This window comes from Macrobrachium rosenbergii, chromosome 19 (assembly GCF_040412425.1).
Source record: "Macrobrachium rosenbergii isolate ZJJX-2024 chromosome 19, ASM4041242v1, whole genome shotgun sequence".
NCBI classification, from domain to species: Eukaryota; Metazoa; Arthropoda; class Malacostraca; order Decapoda; family Palaemonidae; genus Macrobrachium; species Macrobrachium rosenbergii.
The window spans coordinates 38,404,771-38,425,839 of record NC_089759.1 but is presented as its reverse complement, the minus strand read 5'-3'; the positions used below and the strand labels follow the sequence as shown (position 1 = coordinate 38,425,839).

The 21,069-nt window shown below is 40.5% G+C and overlaps 1 protein-coding gene and 2 long non-coding RNA genes across 4 annotated transcripts in view; 2 read left to right on the top strand and 1 right to left on the bottom strand.

Moving 5' to 3' along the window:
- The first annotated feature begins 2,632 nt into the window (after positions 1-2,632).
- Positions 2,633-7,253, top strand: LOC136848868 (uncharacterized). The gene is made up of 2 exons (XR_010856162.1): positions 2,633-4,736; positions 6,567-7,253. It is a non-coding gene; the product is annotated as an uncharacterized lncRNA (long non-coding RNA).
- LOC136848867 (uncharacterized) lies at positions 7,250-17,305 on the bottom strand. The gene is made up of 5 exons (XR_010856161.1): positions 17,181-17,305; positions 16,463-16,666; positions 12,697-12,842; positions 12,225-12,322; positions 7,250-7,626 (listed from the first exon to the last, which is right to left on the bottom strand). It is a non-coding gene; the product is annotated as an uncharacterized lncRNA (long non-coding RNA).
- Positions 17,306-17,814: 509 nt separating this feature from the next.
- Positions 17,815-21,069, top strand: part of Mob2 (MOB kinase activator 2) — a 354,696-nt gene continuing 351,441 nt past the window's right edge. Inside the window, exon 1 of one of the 2 annotated variants that reach the window (XM_067121705.1) lies at positions 17,815-17,986. In XM_067121705.1, coding sequence (XP_066977806.1) covers positions 17,982-17,986 — 5 coding nt within the window. In that variant the 5' untranslated portion in view covers positions 17,815-17,981. The remainder of the gene's footprint in view (positions 17,987-21,069) is intronic. The other variant, XM_067121702.1, reaches the window with a different exon arrangement.

Genomic DNA, 21,069 nt, shown 5'->3' with positions numbered 1-21,069 from the left:
TATCAGTGTAAAGTCATATCACTACATTGAGGGTACCTACCTAAAAGGTCATCTGGTGGATCCCAAAAATGGGTTGAAGTTAGAGGCAGGACGATAATAGTGTTGGTTAAAAATGCCCTTAGTAGCGTAAGTCTTCAAATGGAGAAATAAATGCATAGTTATGTAGCCGTGCCACAATATATAGGCCTATAAAAACAAAACCATACACAGATCTTTCGAGAATCTGTACATTTCCTCGAAAGCTCTCTGTGTAATTTTATTTTTTAAAAGATAAATAGCCAGTGCTTGAATACTTAAGCAGCATCTGGAGATGTAGGACGAACATCGAGACGTCCTGGCCGAAGAGCTCGTTCTATGAGGGTACCCACGTATATACATATAGTGAATAAGGAAGAGAATACAAACAGACTGATAGGAGGTAGCCTATCTCAAAATTCCCGCCTTTTCTCGAAGAAGAAGAAGAACACAGAGATTCGTTTTGAAGAACATAATTAAGTGGTAGCTGAGAGTGAGGGGTTCTGTTTGAGACGGAAGAGTAAGTGTAAGCAGAAACTCCGCCAGGCTTTCTCCACAAGGTGCGTGCAGTCAACAGTGGAATTGCCCTTCCAGGTTCTGAATAAATTCTTTGCACAAAATACAGGAAACTCTAAAACATCATTACATTTATTATTCTTTGCTTGTCATCCAATTTCTGTGAAATACAGCAGATGCAGTACTCCACATGTACAATTATTTCGGACAGAAATTGATCGTCTTCTTAATGAAGGTATAATTGAAAATGGTACGTTGCCTTGGCAGGCTCAAGTGGTTGTTGTTGTTCACTACAGGAATAAAAGACGTATGGTTGTCAGGTATTCGGAGACTATTAAGAAATTCACCTCCTCGGATGTATATCCTTTCCTGAGATGTATGACCTAGTAGCTTTAAAGTGCTTATCATCTCGTCCCTCTACCGGAGGAAGATTGACCTTATACAGCTTTCGAAGCAGACGAAGGCCTACATCCTTGTGCCAGGTTATGTTCTGGTCTCACCAATGAAGTGGAAGCTTTTCTGAGGATTATTGATGATATTAGAACGAATGGTCTAAAGGTGACATCATTGTCTGCGGCCCCCCTCGACTTGGGACCACCTTGATGTGACGATGGGGGTGCTCTTGAACACCTGGATTTTGCTCCTGGGTTCGAGTTCAAGAGTCCTATATATTATTGCTGATTAATTTGTGTAAAGTCCTGTGAAATTTTTCACTTTTGGTAAAATTTATTTATAAGAAAAGGTATCATACCTGGGACTGGGGTTTATATCCAAAGTTGATTATTGGAACTGCGGCAGGATGAGAGTATTTCCAACTTTTCATTCTCCTAAAACAAGCCCCCTTTGTTTCCCACAGCCTAGCACGCACATTTGCCCTCACGACTTGTTCCAAGCTCAAATTAAATTAGTTCTGCGATAATAATTAGAGCATTCCCACCATAGTCTTACAATGTGCTAATTAAATCTAATGGATAATTTCCTCCATCGTGCATAAGTAATTTCGTGTGAGAGAAAGTCATTAGATCTGAATGCTAACCTGGAATTCTCTTCCAGAATCCTGTTATCTGGCTCTTTGAGTGGTCTGCCCCTGCCCTTGTGAACCAAATAGCCTTAGACATTTAACTGCCATCTTGCTACGTGCAAGAGTCTTCTGATATTCAGCGGTCCAGGGGGGCTGGACACAGTTCCTCCTTTGCAATCACGGTGCGCTACCCGAAATTTATAGGCCAGTCTCGACAGCAGGTTTTCATTTGGGTCTCAAACTTTTTCAGAGCTGTAGCCCTTTTAGATTCAGTTATTTGCTACGCATTGTGTAGCTTTTATTGTACATTGTATGTGCCTTGGTTGCTGCTCAGTCAGCCCTTTCATATTAATTTCCTGTTTGTAAACAAATTCAATTTAAAGCTACCCAGCTGGTTTTTTAAAGGTTACCTCCACTTCTCTGTTTACTTAGATGTGATATCAAGGTAAGACAGTCTAGTCATTATATTTATTGCTTATATTCTGAGCTCTAGGTGTTGGTCCGTAGGGCAGTTGACAGAAAAATCCAGTTTCATTCTTCCAACCGGCCTCAGAATAGAACTACAGCACACACACACACACACACACACACACACACACACATATATATATATATATATATATATATATATATATATATATATATATATATATATATATATATATATATATATATATATATATATATATATATATATCACATATAAATTGATTCCTTTTGGGTATAAGTCATTCCCAAGGAATAGGAAAATGATATTAAACGATATTTCTGGTTAAACTTTTTTCCAAGTGTCTAGAATAAGAAAACATGAGCTTTTGTGTGAAATACTGACCTACTGACATCAGATGTCATGACTACCTATTATTGCGATGTGTTCTTGCACTGAGAACATATCATTGGAACTTCAACATGTTTTCAAGGTTAAGCATCGGGGGAAATTTTTCGCAAAATAAAAAAGAAATATAAAAGTTGCCTTAAAATTTGAAATTGGGATATAGCATTCTACTGTAAACCGACCCAAAACCACCAAAGATTTGTCAGATTCAATTAAAAAATGGCTCTGGCATTCACTGCACTGCTTATTATATAATATACTATTCCAAGTACATTTTGTTCATGTTATTTGTTCAGGAGGTATGCTTGAAGGTAGCCTCATTTCTAGTTCCATAACATAATAGGCCTACCAATTTCGACGTCATAATACAGTGACAGAAATTCCGTTCTGATAAATACCGTTATATTCTACTGAATCGTTACTCGTTAAACCGGAAGCACCGCTTGTAGTCTGTGACGTCGTTCACCTATCCCTTATATCCCAGGAATAAAAAATAAACTGAGTGCGACCCACAATTGTTTATCGCAGTCTTTCGCGTAGTGAAAAGTGAAATATATTCGGAGGGGATTAAGTGTAAAATTGTCTGTACTTTGGTTGCCTGAGCGGTTAACTTCGTAATTATTCTGATATATACACTATGTAGTTAATGATAGAAAAAATTATGCTAATTTCATTAAGTGAAATGTGGTTTTGCAGGATTAAGGAGCGTTCTTGTTTTCATTTCGTCTCTTGTTTGGACCATAGGTCAACACGTACACAAAACACGTACCGTGCTTTTTTACTTACCCGTGCTTATCGAAGAATATAGAAAAAGGCAAGCACAATAATGTATCTTTTTCAGTAGTTTTGAAATGTAGGTTACTTTAAAAGTCTCCAGTACAGCAACAGAAGGATTGTTAGTTTCTAAGCTGTAAATTCACAGGGTTTTCGAGGAATCCTTACTCTAGACTTAAGTAGGCTATAGTGGGTATAAAAAGAGCTGCGTCACAGGGACGGCCAGACCCGGAAGACTCCGTTTAAGAGAGTTGAGCAGATCAAGTGAACTCGCTTCTTAGTGGCTTATAAGGAGGGGGCATCTTTTTGTGTGTGTGAGTGTGTGTGTGTGTTTCTTAATATAACGCACATACTTGCAAGGACACCCCACACATGCTGTTATGTCAAATGTGTGTTATCCTCCCTTCCTTCCCTTATTTTTCTTATAAAAACATATATTATTCTTTGTAGGAACCATTTTGCCATTAATTTCTGCTATGTAAAGCAAAGTAAATGGTTCATAGTCTACACATTTTCAAATAATTTCATTATCTCACTAAGGAGCATAAGCTTGCCTGCCACACGGGTAAAACGAGTCTTTTGTTTGTAACTAAACTTAAGTATAACCGAAATAGTTTATTCTTGTTTCTTGTACAAGGGTTTATGCATCCTGACGCTGGAAATTCACTTAGTCTGCTCTCAAATATGCAAGTGTCGTCGATTACCAAAACCTACATTCCAAAACTTCACGCTGGAGGATACAGTCTCTAAGGGACTGCAGTCGTCACCTGCTTACAAAAACACTTGGTTCCATTGCTTGCAGACTTGCCGCTCTATTTATACCCCATCCACAATCTCTTCATTTGCAATAACGAGAAGTTAACGTGACTTTTTGCGTTTTCATGAATTTAAACTCACTTTTTCTTACCTTTGATTATTTGTCACCTTTTATGCTTAAAATCTGTGGAATTTATCTTCTAGCCTATTTTTGACGTGATTTTTTTTCTTGACCCTCATAATCTCATGTTTTGAAAGGTCGTCATACAGAAATTAAACTTCATTAGACGTATCATATGTACAGACACTTATAGCCTGCACGATAGCTGGCAATTGTATGCATTCGAATATATAATGCTCTCCAATTAAGCACTGATCTTTGGCCTTACAGCCTCTCACGATTTTCCCAGATTCTCTTTGGCTAATTGTTATTTTGGGTGCGCACGTGCGTGTCTGTATGGCGGGCGTGGTTGTTATAAGCTGACTCGGTAATCTGTACCTTGGAGACAGGAGAGAGTCTCAGGGTTTTGCACTAAGCATTTTTGTTCTATAGGCGTCAGCAGGCCTTGGATGGGAGAGTGATAGGGTGAGGCGTTGCTCTGACTGAAAGAGCTTTAAGCGAGACTAAGGCATTTTTGGGTTGGGAAAATATGAAAGAATCTTGGTGGGCATTGAAATGAAAGTATTATAATTGCCCGATACAGTACTGAGTGGCGTTGGTCAAGTCATATTGAAAATGCATCGTATCCAACTATAGGACTAGAACTGGAAGAGTCTTAGACAATTTGGCAGTCAGTAGTGTTGAGGAATGAACCCTAAGTAAGATATAACTCAAGATTTAATAGGGAAGTGTGGTTAATTGTGTTACTGTAATCAAGTCAAAGCTTAGGTTTATTCTTCAAGTAACTTGTCTATCCAGTTGAAAAAATGTTCTGTTCAGTTAATTTAGACCCAAAATATACACATAACCATACCTCTGGTCTTTGTAGTGGCTGCAATTAAAAGCTTCTTGACTATACTGCAGTACGAAAGGCAAATACAATAAAATAGTTCTTTTATTCCCGTCGAAGTATCTATAGTACTAACATTCTGCCTTGTGAAGAATGAGATGAGAGCGTAGGCCTAACAAACATCGGTATATAGAGTAATGTCTCCTGCTGTGTGAACTTGCATGGTCTGCCACCAGTAGTATATAATTCTCTCTCTCTCTCTCTCTCTCTCTCTCTCTCTCTCTCTCTCTCTCTCTCTCTCTCTCTCTCTCTCTCTTTCCCAAGGTATTTTCTCTCGTGTATGGAACTTAGTAACGGTGTAGTTTTTTTTTTTGGTAGTGATCGGTTCTCAATTGTAGTGTATTTATCACTGTTGTAACGTCCAAAAATGTGTAATTAAGGAAGAGTTATATATGCAGATAACTCAATCATTTAATTCCCATGCCTCGAGACTATGGGTATTTGGTCGTAGTTTGCTAAAAGCCTCCTTGCACAAATATATCACGGAAAGCATAAGGAAGTAGATGAACACAGATTGCGAGTGTCGTGATGTTTTTGTATTTTTCCATCAGTAATGTTTTTTTTTTTTCTCCATGCGGATATCATGGACTAAATTTTGGTGTGTTAGATTAAAATAAGTCTTCAGCCTTTTCTGTATCATTTTAGTAAGTAAAAAATTCCCCATGAAGTCGAGTAAATTTATGGTTTATTATTTTCATGGGTTTGCGAATCCCTTCTACTGCAGATGTAACAATCTTTAATCAGACATTACCGTGATGGATAAATGGAGTGAAGTGTAGATACACTAACTCGTTAGCTGGCATAATCCCGGTTATATTATTTCAGTGGGCTAAAATTTATAAGAACAGCATCTGACAAAGTCATGACCAAAAGGAAATCAGTCACTGAGGATGTCTCGTTCTCCAAGAAAATTGATGAAGCCGTTAATCTAGTCTCTTGTGTAACTTTTGATTAGGTAGTTCCATTTAATTTACCGATATCTATTATATCTTAATTTTATCAATTGAAGTAGTTACTTTTGCTCTGTTGCTGTAGAGAAGGTTATACAGTAGTTTTAAGTCTCTCTCTCTCTCTCTGTCAATTGCAGTTTATTCTGGGCCTAAGTGTAGTTACCTTTGCTCTGATGTTTTAGAGGAGGTTGTGGTTTAATCTCTCTCTCTCTCTCTATCATTTGCAGTTTATCCCAGGCCTACGTGTAGTTACCTTTGCTCTATTGCTGTGGAGGAGGGTATAGTTTAAAGACTCTCTCTTGTAGTTAAATCACAAAGTATATAACAAACCCTGTTAAACTGTCTTTCAGTACACATTTTCAGTATTAGTATAGATGTTACAAAATAAGATGCTGATTAACCCATGAATAGTTTTGGAAAGTGTCTGTGAAATGCCCTTTGAATTACTACTGTTCAGCAAAACCATTTAGAGCTGATTGACTACAAAGTGCTATTAGTAAATTATATTTGCCATCGTTTCTCACTCTTGGTAACTAGGTCGTGACCAGAAATCATTTATATACAAAATAAAAGCTTTTGCAATTTCGTGTCCTTGTATTCTCTTCATACAACTTGAAGTGAAGCAGAGAGTTTATTATCATTAATGGAGAACAACTATCCAGCATATGAGTAACCGAATTTTCTTACAGATGTTGAATTACTACCAATGAGGAACCTTCTCAGGTGGCTGAGGAGTGTATGGAAGAAAACTGACTCCTCCGGACAGACGTCGAGGAGTTTCTACAGGCCATCCTCACCTTCCTACTCAAGATACCACCTGGTCATTTCGGCCCCCTGGGTGCTCACTACAAAACCAGTGAGGAACCTTCTCAGGTGGCTGAGGAGTGTATGAAAGAAAACTGACTCCTCCGGACAGACGTCGAGGAGTTTCTACAGGCCGTCCTCGCCTTCCCACTTGAGGTACCACCTGGTCATTTTGGCCCCCTGGGTGCTCACTACAAATCGCACTATCTCTAAAATATATATCTTATATAGAACTAGTTGGCAACTGAGGGTTATATACTTGCCGCAATATGGTTATGAGTAAAGCAGGATTCAAAAATTCCACTACTTAGTTTAAGAATACATTTGCTGGTAATGGAAAATAAACTATTATTTTTCTTAAAAAATTTACTTGTTTCAGTATTGTTCCTTTCACTATAAGGTAAATAGAAGCCATTTTAGGACATTTCAGATATTTTATTAGATTAGCAGCAGCTTATTATGTACATAGCTTTGAGAAAACTTCACAATACAGTATTCAAATTGCAGAAGAAATCTGGGATCACCTTCCGGACTGGGCAGCACCTCCCACAGCAAAAAAATAAAAATAAAAACCAAATTTCAAATTTTTAAAATGTGATGCATCCAGAAATTTTTTTTAAACAGCCCTGGATTACCAGCTTATTATTAATATGGTGTTCCAACGGTCTTCTCTTGCTCTGAGTCCTCTGCTGTCTGAGGCCTCTTGTGGTCTGAGAGGAGGCCTCTTGTGGTCTGAGAGGAGGCCTCTTGGGGTCTGAGAGGAGGCCTCTTGGGGTCTGAGAGGAGGCCTCTTGTGGTCTGAGATGAGGCCTCTTGTGGTCTGAGAGGCCTCTTGTGGTCTGAGAGGAGGCCTCTTGTGGTCTGCGTCTGATAGGAGGCCCCATGTGGTCTGAGGACTAATTTCCTCTCGTGCTGAAGAGTTTATACTCTCTCATTCATTCTTGCCTGCAGAAATAGGAAGGGATCTTGATAATAAACAAATTCAAATTTCATAACTGATATGATACAATGGGTATGATACATCTTGAAATTCTGTAACAATGTCATAATAAACAAATTCAAATTTCATAACTGATATGATACAGTGGATATATACGTGATATACAATGGGTATGATACATCTTGAAATTCTGTAACAATGAATGACAAAGTTATAAACAATTAAGATTTAACAATACTAAAATTCTATCATAAGATTTTGTAACAGGGACATGACAAAATTCAAAAGCAAATGATTAACATTTCGTAACAATGACATGACAAATTTCAAAGGACAGAAGAGGAAAAGCAAATGATTGTTTTAACAGTGAACAATGAAATGACCATACAATTACAAAGAAAAGGCTAAGAAGTAATACTGCGTATTTTACAGAGCAGAATGAATAAAAAAAAAAGACTCCATTTTTCTTGCGCATTCAGCCGCGATCTCTTGTTAAGAGAAACACATTTGAAGGCTTTCCTTGTCAACCCTTCAGAGAGCACCAAGAACGGTCTTATTTGCTATACAGTACTACTATTCAAAATACGTGATCTTCCTTCTTGGACTTTCCTTTGCAATTAAATGTCATTTCAAATAATCGTAAAATAAGTTTACAATGCCACCAAGAGTAATTCACCTCCAAACCGTACTATCTACTTAAAGCATTTCAGGTTAAAGCTATACTTACAAATCAAACTAAAAAATACCTCACTTACCCGTATTGACAAATGCAGAATGTCTCTCGCACTAAAACAAGAATGGTTGTTGCAATTCGTCAATAGTGCTAAGCTACAAAAGACTAAACGCCACTTCAAAAGATGCAGTGAGACTAGCAAGAGCCAGATCGCTAATTTAAACCAACACAGGTTTTGATAACCTGGCAAATGCTATCTGAAGGAACAAGTTTCCTTTGGAGCATTAAACACTAAATTACGCAGGGGAAGAGAATGAGGTGACAAGACAACAGATACGAACTCAAGTATTTTGTTGTCAATACACACTAAAAAAACCTTTGGTTTATTAACTGCAAAATTCAAAACTTTTCATTTATTAGCCACAAATTTTAAGACATATATAGTGACAGTGTTAAAACTTTATTTATTAAGGGTAAATTTTAAAACATTAGTGTAAACTGTTGAAACCTTAGAATAGCCCTTTAATGTTAAAACCTTTTCATTTAATAACCGTAAATGTTAAAAATACAGGAAAATTTCTATAATTATTAAAGGCCATTGCTTATTCTTCAAGCTACAAAGTCTTATCAGTTTGATGACACAGAGGAATGGCCTCAGCTTTGTGGAGAGAGATTCGGGTCAGAACTAAACCTATTATGAAACCAAGTGACGTTCATTCACATCAAGAATTCCTTCATTTTAAACCACTGGCTTCAGTGCTAAAATCAATGTCCAGCAATAAAACACAATGCAGAGAGAGAGAGAGAGAGAGAGAGAGAGAGAGAGAGAGAGAGAGAGAGAGAGAGAGAGAGAGAGAGAGAGAGAGAGGTAGGTTTGAACAAACCTGAATCTGCCCTGAGTATAGAAGATGCACCTCAACTTTTGACATTTCTGGTCCTGTACCTCTTGAGATGGGTCTTGTTAAATGGCCCAACCTACTTTCACTTATAGTATTTATCTTCCCCTGGAAAGAGGGTGTGGCCACAAATGTATAAACTTTTATCACCTTTACCCAAGAATACTTTGTACTAATTTTCGTTTGACACTAATACAGTGGTTCTGAAGAGGTTCATAACGTGAAAAGCTTACTATCTACATACATACATTTGATAAGCTTGCCTGAGCTCAAAAGCCCCCCAGAAAATTTTAACCAGAACAGATACACACATGGAACCACATGAGGACTGACAGTAATGCCTTAAAAAAAAACCAGACAAGGAATCAAGGTTCTGAGACAGTGCACCAGGCAGCGGAAGAGGAGACAACTTGCAGATCCATCTAACGGTTGAAACTGATGCGCAAAAGTATATTACGACAGCAGCCCATACTGGAAAATGAAATTGCATATGGATCTGAGGCCATAATTTTATGACGACAGCAATAATATAAGTTACAAGGTAAATAAATTTGCAGACTCCAGAAACCTTGGGACACAGTTGATGCTTGGTATGAACTAAATCCCTCATTCCTTTATTAAATTATTATTATTATTATTATAATTATTATTATTATATTATTCCGAAGATGAACCCTATTCATATGGAACAAGCCCACAACAGGGGCTACTGACTGAAAATTCAAGCTTCCAAAGAATATGGTGTTCATTTGCAAGTAGTAACAAAAGGTAAAACGAAACACAGAAAGAAGCGATCAGTTATTAGAAAGGAAAATAAACAAATTGATAAATTAGATCAAAATGCAAGTAAATTATTAAAATACAAGAATTCCTTTAGGGTAGTAATCATTGCAGCTTCGCTTGAACTTTTGAAATACAATTGCACAACACCCTCAGGGAGGCTGTTCCACAGTCCAACGGTGTGAGGGATAAAGGACCTCTGTAACTTTGGAGAAGTACGACTGCCAGGCACAATTACACTAAGACTGATTTTGGGCAATTCGGCTCTAAGGCCAAATGATAGGGGTGGGACGGGAGGTGATTTCAGCTTTAGACAGTGAAGAAAGGAAGCAGAATGGAGGTCAAGTAAAAGGTTAGAAAGTGTAGGTGCAGCTTATAGGCGCCGGAGGGATTCTGCAAACAACCTCTAGTGATGCCTACAGTGGTGCACTGACAGCTACAATCCCCTAACGGGAGAAAATTCTGAAGGACTTCAGTGAAACAGTGGGCTGAATCTAAGTCACTCACAAACCTTGTCACCGATACACACACAAGGAATATAATGGAGAGAGAGGGAGAGAGAGAGAGAGAGTGTTTAGCAACCACCTTCGGTTCAAGAAGGAACTCTGGCTTCACAGAAAATAATACATCCTTTCTAATCTGGAAGAGGATTGCCGACCTCGATGGAGTGGATAAACATAATACTTTGGCTCCTTTCTTTCAGTTCATTTAAACAACAGTAACTGCTTCGAGAGGCCTGTCTTAAAAGTACAGGATCACCCTATTCTGTCATGATTCAAATAAAAGCGAAACTGTTTCTTTCTGTGGCATGACTAAGTTTGCTCTAGTTTGCTTTAAGAAACTAGTTTACTGACTGTGCTTCACTAATTTGGCTCTAAGTAAACTAGATCAATGCTGAATCTTTTCTTAACGTTTGCAAAACTCTTAGTTTTCTTGATATACTTCAGAACAGTCAAGATACTGAACAAAGTAAAAGCTTTCCAAATTAGTTTATTTTTGCTTGAAAGGCAAAGACCTGACTATAACCACCACAATATAAGGGGCCCAGTTAGTGTGAATGACACTGATACAGAAGCAGCAGCACCACTTGAACACTTGACTCTCTTGCAAAACTCACCAAGGGACACTGTAAAAAGACATCCTACTGATCACTTCATGTTCTTCCACCATTCAGACGTCTTTCTTTCACCTTCAGATCCACACATCTACGAAATCCTAGGATATAAAGAATATACGTTGCAAAACTCAGTTCTTTTCCTACAGTGTGCTACTTTACTATCATCTTAATTGGGCAGCTTTTTCTTTTCTTTCTTTAAATCGTCAGCTGATAGCCCTCAGGACAGAGTCAACACACTATGATAAACCCCAGGCGGCTCCAAAGGCAAATCAGCCTGCATGGGCACAAGTTATAGAATTCGATAAATATGAGGGAATAGAAAATAAAACCGATGCGCCTAAATTCTGACATTTCAATTGCCTATTTTTGGATCATTGTTTTGGTAAAATATGAAAGTCACTTTCTGTGCCAAAGCTAATAATATCATGGGCACACTAAATCCACTATTCATCCCTTAGACTTTCCACCAACTTCTCTCTCTCCCCTGATTTGAAATGGCTTCCAGCAATTTCTTGTTATCAGATCAATTAGCATTTGACCAGCCTTGATGAAGCCTTCTTGACCTTTACTGTAACAATAGCTTGACAGAAGACAAATGGTTTATATGACAGTTTTGGTCTCAAGCTCCCAAACCTACAATTCTTCTTGTGAGGTGACAAAGTCAATGGAACTATTAAGTTACAATAGCTTCTGTTATAAAGAATTCCTAATTAAAATCTGCGTGATTGTGATTCAATGCAAAACTTTGATCCTCAAGTAATAAAATTGTGCCCAAATGACTAGCTGTCTTCTGCGTTTTTGAAAACCAAAATGACGAAAACAGTCACTAGCTTAAGAATCAGTCAGCTGATTCCTAAGCAGACACGAATTCTGTTGTTGTAAACTTTGATCTTCCAGGAAAAATTATACTTCTATAGGGAATGTTAGGTAATAAGAGTTTCTCTTTAAATATAAAAATTAGTCATATTATTCAGTCATTTCACCTGCACATACCATCACCATCGACTTTTGCGACAACTACAGAGGTTAATAGGCGAAAGGAAAGCTCAGAGGACCTTCAATAATTCAATTATTCTATCATAAATACGACAGTGTGTACAGTAGGGATAAATCAATGCAGATATTACGATCACTTACTTGGGGTCAATTCATCCAAGGATGGGAGTTTGATGTAACATTATCTTGCACAGAAGTGAACGGATGCAGCAGTAGTCTCTGGGTCGAGGATCGTCAACCTGAAAATTGAAAGAGCTTCGTAATATTCCTGTAAGTACAGTTGTGGACAAATTTATTTGAGGAAGAGAGTAACTTTTGTTCAACCCATCACGATATGAAGGCATAATTCTCTTGCTTAGTTTCGTGAATCTGTACGAAGGTGATTCCTGAAGCAATAGCACCCCGTCACATTCTCAAGACTCGATAAACACTTTGAAATAAATGATCAGTGTACCTTGTAAAATCCTAGTTTTAAATGGGAATATTAATTCGAACTGTATAAGTAATTCTTTGCAATTGTGCAAAATTATGCTTCAAAATAAGTGACACTTTTATCAGAATCTGCTGGAACAGAGACAAGAAAATGAATACAAGTATCTCGCACGCAATTTACCATGCTGGAATGAAGCCTCTTCCGAAAGCTTCTTTCTACATCCTTCACGCCATTCTAGAGTTGTTGTCTGTTATCACATGGCCAAAGGCACTTTGCTATGGCAGCATTATCTCTTGTGTCATCACAGGTTCTCAGGAAGGTCTTAACTGGAAGAGAAAGAAAATATCATACACTTGCTTTCAACTCTATTCATGGCAAGACCAGTGTTCTGCAAACAATTACCATTTCATTATTTTTTCGATTTTTGGTTATCACGAGATGGTCAGAACCATATCTTGTGTGTAACACAGCAAATTCAATTTGAATATTCTCAAAAGACCCCTTATTTTAATGTGTGAAATCAGGTTATTGACTCGAGTATTCAAATACAGACTGAATGAACAGGGACCTTTGTCTTAAATCTGTCAATAGCAATAATCAACATCAGAGAACCCGTACCAATCAAATCTAGCTGTCAGGTTTCTTAATCAGTGCTTTAGGATGAGCATTATATCAGTAGATATCGACAATAAAACTTGTGACGCAGTAAAGGACGAGCTACTCTTTTCATGGGTTTTTGACAAATAAAAAACTGCATTTCCAGATCTCCCAGTTGAGTATATAATTATGGATTACCCAACCCCCCTTTAAAAAAAAAAGCAGGATTCTATGGTTTCCTTTCTCATCTTGAAAAAAATGACCATTGATCTCAGTGAGTCTTTTCTGAAAGAATACTCAAGATATCTTTTTGTGTTTCAGGCATGAAGAAGACTGCATTACGATCACAGGGTTATATACCATAAGGCGGCCCTTACTGTACCACTGTGAGAAACATTGGATATGATTAAATTCCTTCCCAGTAAAAAAAAAAAAAATTTTTTTTTAAATCTGCTTTCTTGTCAAAACCCTGAAATATAACTGTCAGGTTAAAACCTTTAACTTTTAACTTCTTCAAAGGAGGTCACCGAGGGAACCTTTCTTTATAAAACAACTTCCTTCCTGTTTCCCCATTTGGCCTCAGTATCTCAACTTTTTCCGCATAACCCTGTAGTACTGTACACCCCAACTCACCCTGTTGTACTATACACCCCCAACTCAACCTGTAGTAACCCCCCATCATCACCAGAGAGTCTAGTTTCCAACCTCTGTTGCAGGAGGTTTTCATAAACTGACTCCATATCAAATGTCCCATCCACCCAATTGTTTTTTTACATGTGGCATCGTGACTCTTCACCTCACCCTGCTTGAGCAGCCATGAGGGATTGGTGCCACTATGATATATTCTCCACTCATGTTGGAGCAGTGATATGTCCTTGATGATGACATCAGTGTGATTTATAAACATCTGAAACCCCGAGAGAGAAAAACACAATCAGAGTAGGAGATGGCCTGAGAGCACACAAGTCCTCCTACTGGCTGGCTTAATCCAGGAAGGAAGGAAGTGACATCGTTTGCTAGAAGGCCCCAGAACCTATTACTGTCAACCGCAAAGGTTCTAACATTCAATATGAAAAGCAATTCATATTAAGAACTGAGCAGATTCCTTAAAATAACAGCAACCCTAATGCCGTTAAAACCCTAAAAATGACCAGCACCTTTGCTGACACGGACCCTGCACCTGGGAAATGGGTCAGACTGTTCACCACGATTCCGAAGCCTGAGAAAATCGGGCAATGGCAGTTTGAATAAAATTAAACAATGCTTTTCAAGCCTCACTCTCTCAGATGCACACAGGACAGTTGTCTGCGTACCAACTGCGCTACAAAAACCCTTTGTCTGTCTCACGTGCAAGAAGAAACTTTATACTGCATCCATCCAGCCTTTGTCTGGTTGAGAAAGTTCACTGACGATGGGTCTTTTCAACAATTGAGAGATGGGGTCAAGCCAAGGCCACCCACAACCAACCTCACCCATCACTAATGACCCCATCCCCTCAAAAAAACCAGCTTCACAAACATCAGCAGTTAAGAGAGTGGCAATTCAAAACTGCTGAAATAATAAAGCATGACGACCTAAAATCCTTATTGGAAAAGTTGTTGTTAATATTATTATTCAGAGTATTAATAATATTATTCAGATGATGAACCCTATTTACACGGAACAAGCCGACCAAATCTTTGAGGAGGCGTGGTAATCAAAAGGTTAAGAACCACTGTCATACGTCAGTTGTTAAAGTTGAAATAAAATTTTTTTTTCAAAAATACCCAGAAACTTAATTATCAGGGCGGTATGTGCCCTTAATATGAATCCCTCTCTCTCTCTCTCTCTCTCTCTCTCTCTCTCTCTGAGTATTAAGTTTATGCGAATGTATGAAGTTTTGAACAGGCTATCAAATAGCCAAAATTTCCAATATTTCACTTTCACCTAACCATTTTTTCGATGTTTATATATAATAATGAAAGGGAAGCTTGCTGGGAGGGAGTAACGATCCCGACGGGTTAGCCACCAGGGGAGTCGTCGGGGGTGTATAACCCTCAGACGACGTCTTTGCTGGCTTCCTTCAGTACTGTCTCCCCCCCTCAAATTTCGCCCACTGCTCGGCAGATCAGGAACAACACTCAGAGCACGGAGAATTACACGAACACACACGTCCTCTGTAGGTGGGGCAAAGGGTGTGTGGGTCCATATCTACTCGTGAGTGGAAGCTACTGCACTTCTTCCCTCCCACCCCAGGACATACACACTGGGGTAAGGAGAGCTTACGGGGTTTATCAACATTCATAATGATAGCAAAGGAAAAAACAAGAAAGATCCCACCGGGAAAACAGCTCTACAGAGGTCAGGACAGAGAGCAAGAAACACGTCTGCAGCGCACGATGGCCCAAAGCAAATTGGAATGTTTACATCCAGGCAGGCGGTACTCCCGCCTCCCGTTAGTAGTTAACTGCCTAACCACCTAGTTCGAAAGTCCAATGGCTGCTTCCAGCTCTGCTGAAAGTAATTCCTAAAGTAAAGGACCGACGGTTTGTATATCGTGTCGGAACAAATAAACTTTAACAACAACTTAATACTTGTCTATCAAGTTATGACCAATAACTAACAATGCTGTATCTTAGTTGTTATGACAATAACATACTTGCTTCTGCAAATGGAAAGTTATGGCATTCTAGCTTAGGTTAGGTAGAGAGATTCAAAGCCCAGTCACGTAGACGTGAATGAATAGATTAATGTACAAAAACAGGGCCACCTGCCTCATCATGTAAGACTAAGAGCCTGGGATACGTTAGGTTAAGGAAGTTATAGCTAGGATACATTGGTGTGACTGGCCTTGTGGCATCTGATTAAAATTATGTACCATGTACTTTTTTGACTCCTTATCTTGTGGTTTATGCATCTGAGACAATTCCTTTTGATGCAATTAACTCATTTTTACTTCGACCTAAAAACCCCATTCCCCCTGATTGTTTTAGCCTATGTAGCCTGAGCCTAGGGGTTGTGAAAACAAAGCCAACTGGTAAATTCTACTTTACACCATTATTGCATTTTGGACTTGAAAATGCAACAAGGGTTAAATATGAGCTTTGAAGATTTCTGATGTTCATTTCATTAGCAAATGACCTAACCAACCACACCTAACCTAACCTAACTTAGGGTACCAGGTCCTTACCCTAATGCACGATATCAGTTTGAAAAGATTCCATGAACTTCCCTTAGTCCTAATCTGAATTAGAAATAGCACTGGGATGAAGGTCATTGTATTTTAGTCATTCTATGTTTTCCCACTGTGGTCTCCACAAATTGCAGAATATAAGGGTGGGGTGCACAATCTCTAAGAGTACTCACTTACCCGTTTAAGGAGTAGTTTGCAGAACGACAGGACAACCTCTGAATGGAAGCCAAGTCCATTGTCTCCGATGTTTAGTGTTACTTGGGCTTCAGCCTCCAGCCGTGTCAGGTAACGGCGCCCTAGCTTAAGTGATGTTTCAGTAAGTTCTGGCATTCTGGGGTTCTTCACGTCTGCAGAACTTGTCCCCTTGTTCGACACTCGGCCCTGTTTAAGAAACGAATGTTAGAAACATTGAAAAATATAAAAATCGGAAAATGTTATTTCCTTGTCCAAAATGGAGACGGCTAGAGTTAAAGCAAAATAGCCTAATAACTGGTTTTCACCAATAATAATGGAGGGGCCCCAAGTAGCTTATCCACGTATTACCCACAAGAGCAGTACAGACCTTTCCATTCCTACTGTCAGACTTCTGCATCCGGGATGAGGGCGCACACACTCACACACGGCTTCCTTTAGTCACACACGGCTTCCTTTAGTAAATAACTTACCTCGGTTACGATTTTAATACGCCATATTTCGCAGAAGTCCAGTGAAGCATAAAATATATCTTACATGTTATCCTACACAAACATTCTCAACCACTTCGTTATCAAAGGAGCATTTCTCAGAGTTCTTAACAATATCTAGTCTGTACCACTCAAAATTCACTGTGCATAACGATTAGTGGATAATTTACGAGAACATGGTTGCATTGTGCAGAGATTATACACATTTTTACCTATATATACGATGGTGACTGACTACCTATTTGATCGTGACTACATTGTCATCAGCTGATCGCATCCAACAGTCAGCTGTTAAGTGTCCAACATTCTCGGGATCGACTGGCGCGAACTCGGTCAAATGTTTTGATCATGCAGCTTCTTCATAAAAGTTAATTTTCACTGTTTTGTATGGGGATTTTTCACAGAAATACTTGTCGCCGTGAACGTTTTTATAAAGCGTATAACTTTTTTTCAACGATTTCTGTGCATTATCTTTCTTCAATAAGTCTCAATGAAAAGTGAAAATATGAAACTGCGCCAGGATGGCGACACTATATTATCTTATTACAACAGTTGAAAAAAATAGGAATTTCTTATTGGCGTTATGCAATTTCACCTACTGCTTGAGTTCAGAAACTGCCATGAAATAATTATGGTGAGATTAAATACAATCACAAAATATGGTCATGAGTGCTATCGTTCCAGTGCTACGTGAAATTAAGTATTTGTTTGTACTGAACATTCGTCCTATTTTTTCACGAAGGACGGTTTTATTGAATATTTCTGCAAAAAAATATAGAATTACACATTTTACGAGGTTATCGTGGGCATCTGAGCCAGAAGTAAAAAAAAGTGCACAACATTTCACAGTATTCAGAATCCTGGAGAGTGTGGTATGTCTGGTACTTCAGTGACAGTGTTGTGTTATTCCATAAACGTCTAATTTAATTTTTATTTATTTTTTGGATAACAAAAAACACACCGCCAAGCTGGATAAGTTACCAGAATATCTACGGGACACCGTCGACTGGTTTATGGGGTGAGTGTTGCTAGAGACGTTCGTGTTGTGAAATGTCCGATCTTGTAGGCCTCCTCTGCTTGTCACCAGCCTCCCTTACCTCCTTCGTAGGCTCGTTCACCTTACCCTGCCCGGGATTGGGGCAGGGGGGCTGCTGCCCCCGGGTACATATTGATCCCCGAATCCGGGGAGGAATATCTGCTTATTCGCCGGCGATTGATTTTGGGTCACTCGGTGACATGGCTGAATGACAGGTCAGCCGAGCGAAGCCTAGAGTCTCAGAATGTCTGAGCCTGGACTCGAAAAGTTCAGTATACCTGAGTTTAGCCAGACCACTGAGCTGATTAGCAGCTCCCCTAGGGCTGGCCCGAAGGATTGGACTTATTTGACGTGGCTAGGAACCAGTCGGTTTCCTGGCAACGGGTCCTGCGGCTTATTGTGGAATCCGAACCACATTGTAGCGAGAAGTGAGTTTCTGTCGCCAGAAATGAATTCCTCTAGTTCTTCATTGGCCGGCCGGAGAGTCGAACGCGGGCCCAGCGGAGTGCTAGCCAAGAACGATACCAACTCATCCAGTGAGGAACTAATCCCTTCATGAACGTAGCCTGTGGGTCCCCGATGGCTCGCGCGTGCACGGAACCATTCCATGACGACAACGTGGCCGTCCGGTCATTCTCCCAACGTTTCCAAAACCCAGCGTTCCCAAAGGGTCCCCAACCATGCTGGGTGGATTTGAGGTTAACAATACCTCCTTCATCAGCAGCACTAAAAGTACAGGAAAAATCAATTTCCTAGGTAATAGTTCATGCGGAGCGCTTGCTTAGATTTAGGCTACCCCTAAAACTGAGAGCCTCGGCGAGCCTCAGCCCTGGGCTAGGTGACATTCTGGACGGCTCGAGTCAAGGCTCGTAGTGCCTCGTTGGACGAGCCGGTAGAGTTCTCGGCTAGCACTCTGCTGGCCCGCTTTCGATTCTCTGACCGACCAATGAAGAATTAGAGGAATTCATTTCTGGTGATAGAAATTCATTTCTCGCTATAATGTGGTTGGGATTCTACAATAAGCTGTAGGTCCCGTTGCTAGGTAACCAATTGGTTCTTAGCCACGTAAAATAAATCTAATCGTTTGGGCCAGCCTTAGGAGAGCTGTTAATCAGCTCAGTGATCCGGTTAAACTAAGGTATACTTACTTAAGAAGGGATTGGCTAAGGAAACCTATTATGAAAGGAACTATACTAACTTAACGTACCTTAACCTAACCTAGCAGGCCGTGTTACTTATTCAGGGGGCTCCGCTCCCCAGTGAAGGAAACTCCACTTTCTGCCAAAAGTTTCCCTATAACACTGCACGTGCACGATAGCATTCCAGGATGGCCGTTGTACAGTAAATAACAGTAAATTCTTGATAAGCAACAAAATACTAAAGGTAAAATCAATTTTTAAAGTAATACCCTATGGAGAGCTATTTCTTAGTACTATTATATATTAGGTCATGAGGCTTCCATGATTAGGCTGTACTGCTTAGTTGGAAAATCAGCCAGTTGGCCAAAACCATCAAAGCTACTATAGCCTAATATTAGTTTAGAATATGTGTAATGACTCAGCAGGCTGTTGAGACAAGGTGTCCAAGACATTTGGAAGAGTTGCTGCCCAAACAAAGTACAGCCAACAAATGAAGTCAGTACAAGACCAACTGAAGATGTGTCAAGTTATTTGAGCCAAGTTGCACTGAATGTTAGTTTGTTCTGATACGATACACAAACCGTCGGTCCTTTACATTAGGAATTACTTTCAGCGTAGCTGGAAACGGCCGTTGAACTTTCAAACAAGGTGGTTAGGCAGTTAACTACTGTCCAGGAGGCGAGGGTACCACCTGCCCAGGTGTAAACATTCCAGTTTGCTTTCGGCCGTCGTGTGCTGCAAACGTGTTTTCTCGCTCTCTGCCCTGACTGCTGTTGAGCCGTTTTTCCCGGTGGGATCTTTCTTGTTTTTGCTTGTTTTCATCATCATGAATGTGGATAAACCCCGCAAGCCCTCCTTCCCCCAGCGTGTGTGTCCTGGGGTGGGAGGAAAGAACTGTAATGCGTTTCATTCTAGAGTGGATATGGACCCACACGCCATCTGCCCCACCGGCAGAGGACACGTGTGTCCATGTGCCTCTCCTTGTGCCGAGTGTTGTTCCTGGTCTGCCGAGCAGTGGGTGAACTTTGAGGTGAGGCAGCAGTACCGAAGGAAGCCCCCCAGGGCGTTGTCTGAGGGTTATACGCCCCCGACGACTCCCTTGGTGACTGACCCGTCGGGATCATTTCTTCCTCCCGGCAAGCTTCCCCTTCTTGCTTCCTCTCCCTCGGGTGAGGACTCACCCCTCCCCTTACTCATTTGTTTCGTCGGATGTGGAAGGTCGTGGGGGAGCGGACAATCAGGACATCCTCTCTGGGACCTCTCCTCGCTCCAGGGGCGAGCTTTTTCCCCCAAAGCAAGTAGAGGCTTCCGTTTTTGACCCAACTTTATCCTCAGGCTTGGCGGTGGAAGCTTCTCTTGTTAGCCAGGTATCTGACCTCGCCGCTACCTGGCTGCACCTGGGTCTTCCTGGCATTCCTTCACTGGAGGGTGTGGTACCCCATCTTTCAGGCACTCCGGTGTCGACCCACTCAGACACCACATCCACCACCACAACCGTCACCATGACATTGTTTGGCAAGCTGCCTGTGACGGTGGCCTGGCACCTGGGCACCCAGGTGTCTGCTGCTCCTGCCACGCTCCATACTGTGCCGCTGCCTCCTGGTTTCCTGGCCCCGTTATCCCTGCCTGGCCCCTCAAGGATGGTGACTTCATTGGTGCCACATATCTCCATGCCTGCTCCTGTTGCCGACCCACACTTGTTCCCGACTCCGGTTCTGGCTCCTGGATACCCTGACTCTCGGCCCGGCCTGGCTTCCACTCGTGCTCCAACCGTGCCTTCGACCCTCGCACCGTCTTCTGGCTTTCCTGACTCCCGTGCTGCTCCACCTGCCCCGGTAGCTGCTGGCCAGAGCACCAACATCTCCGCTACCCAGGTTGCGCCTGCTTCCCTGGCTCCCCTGACTGCGCCTGTGTCATCTGCTGCTC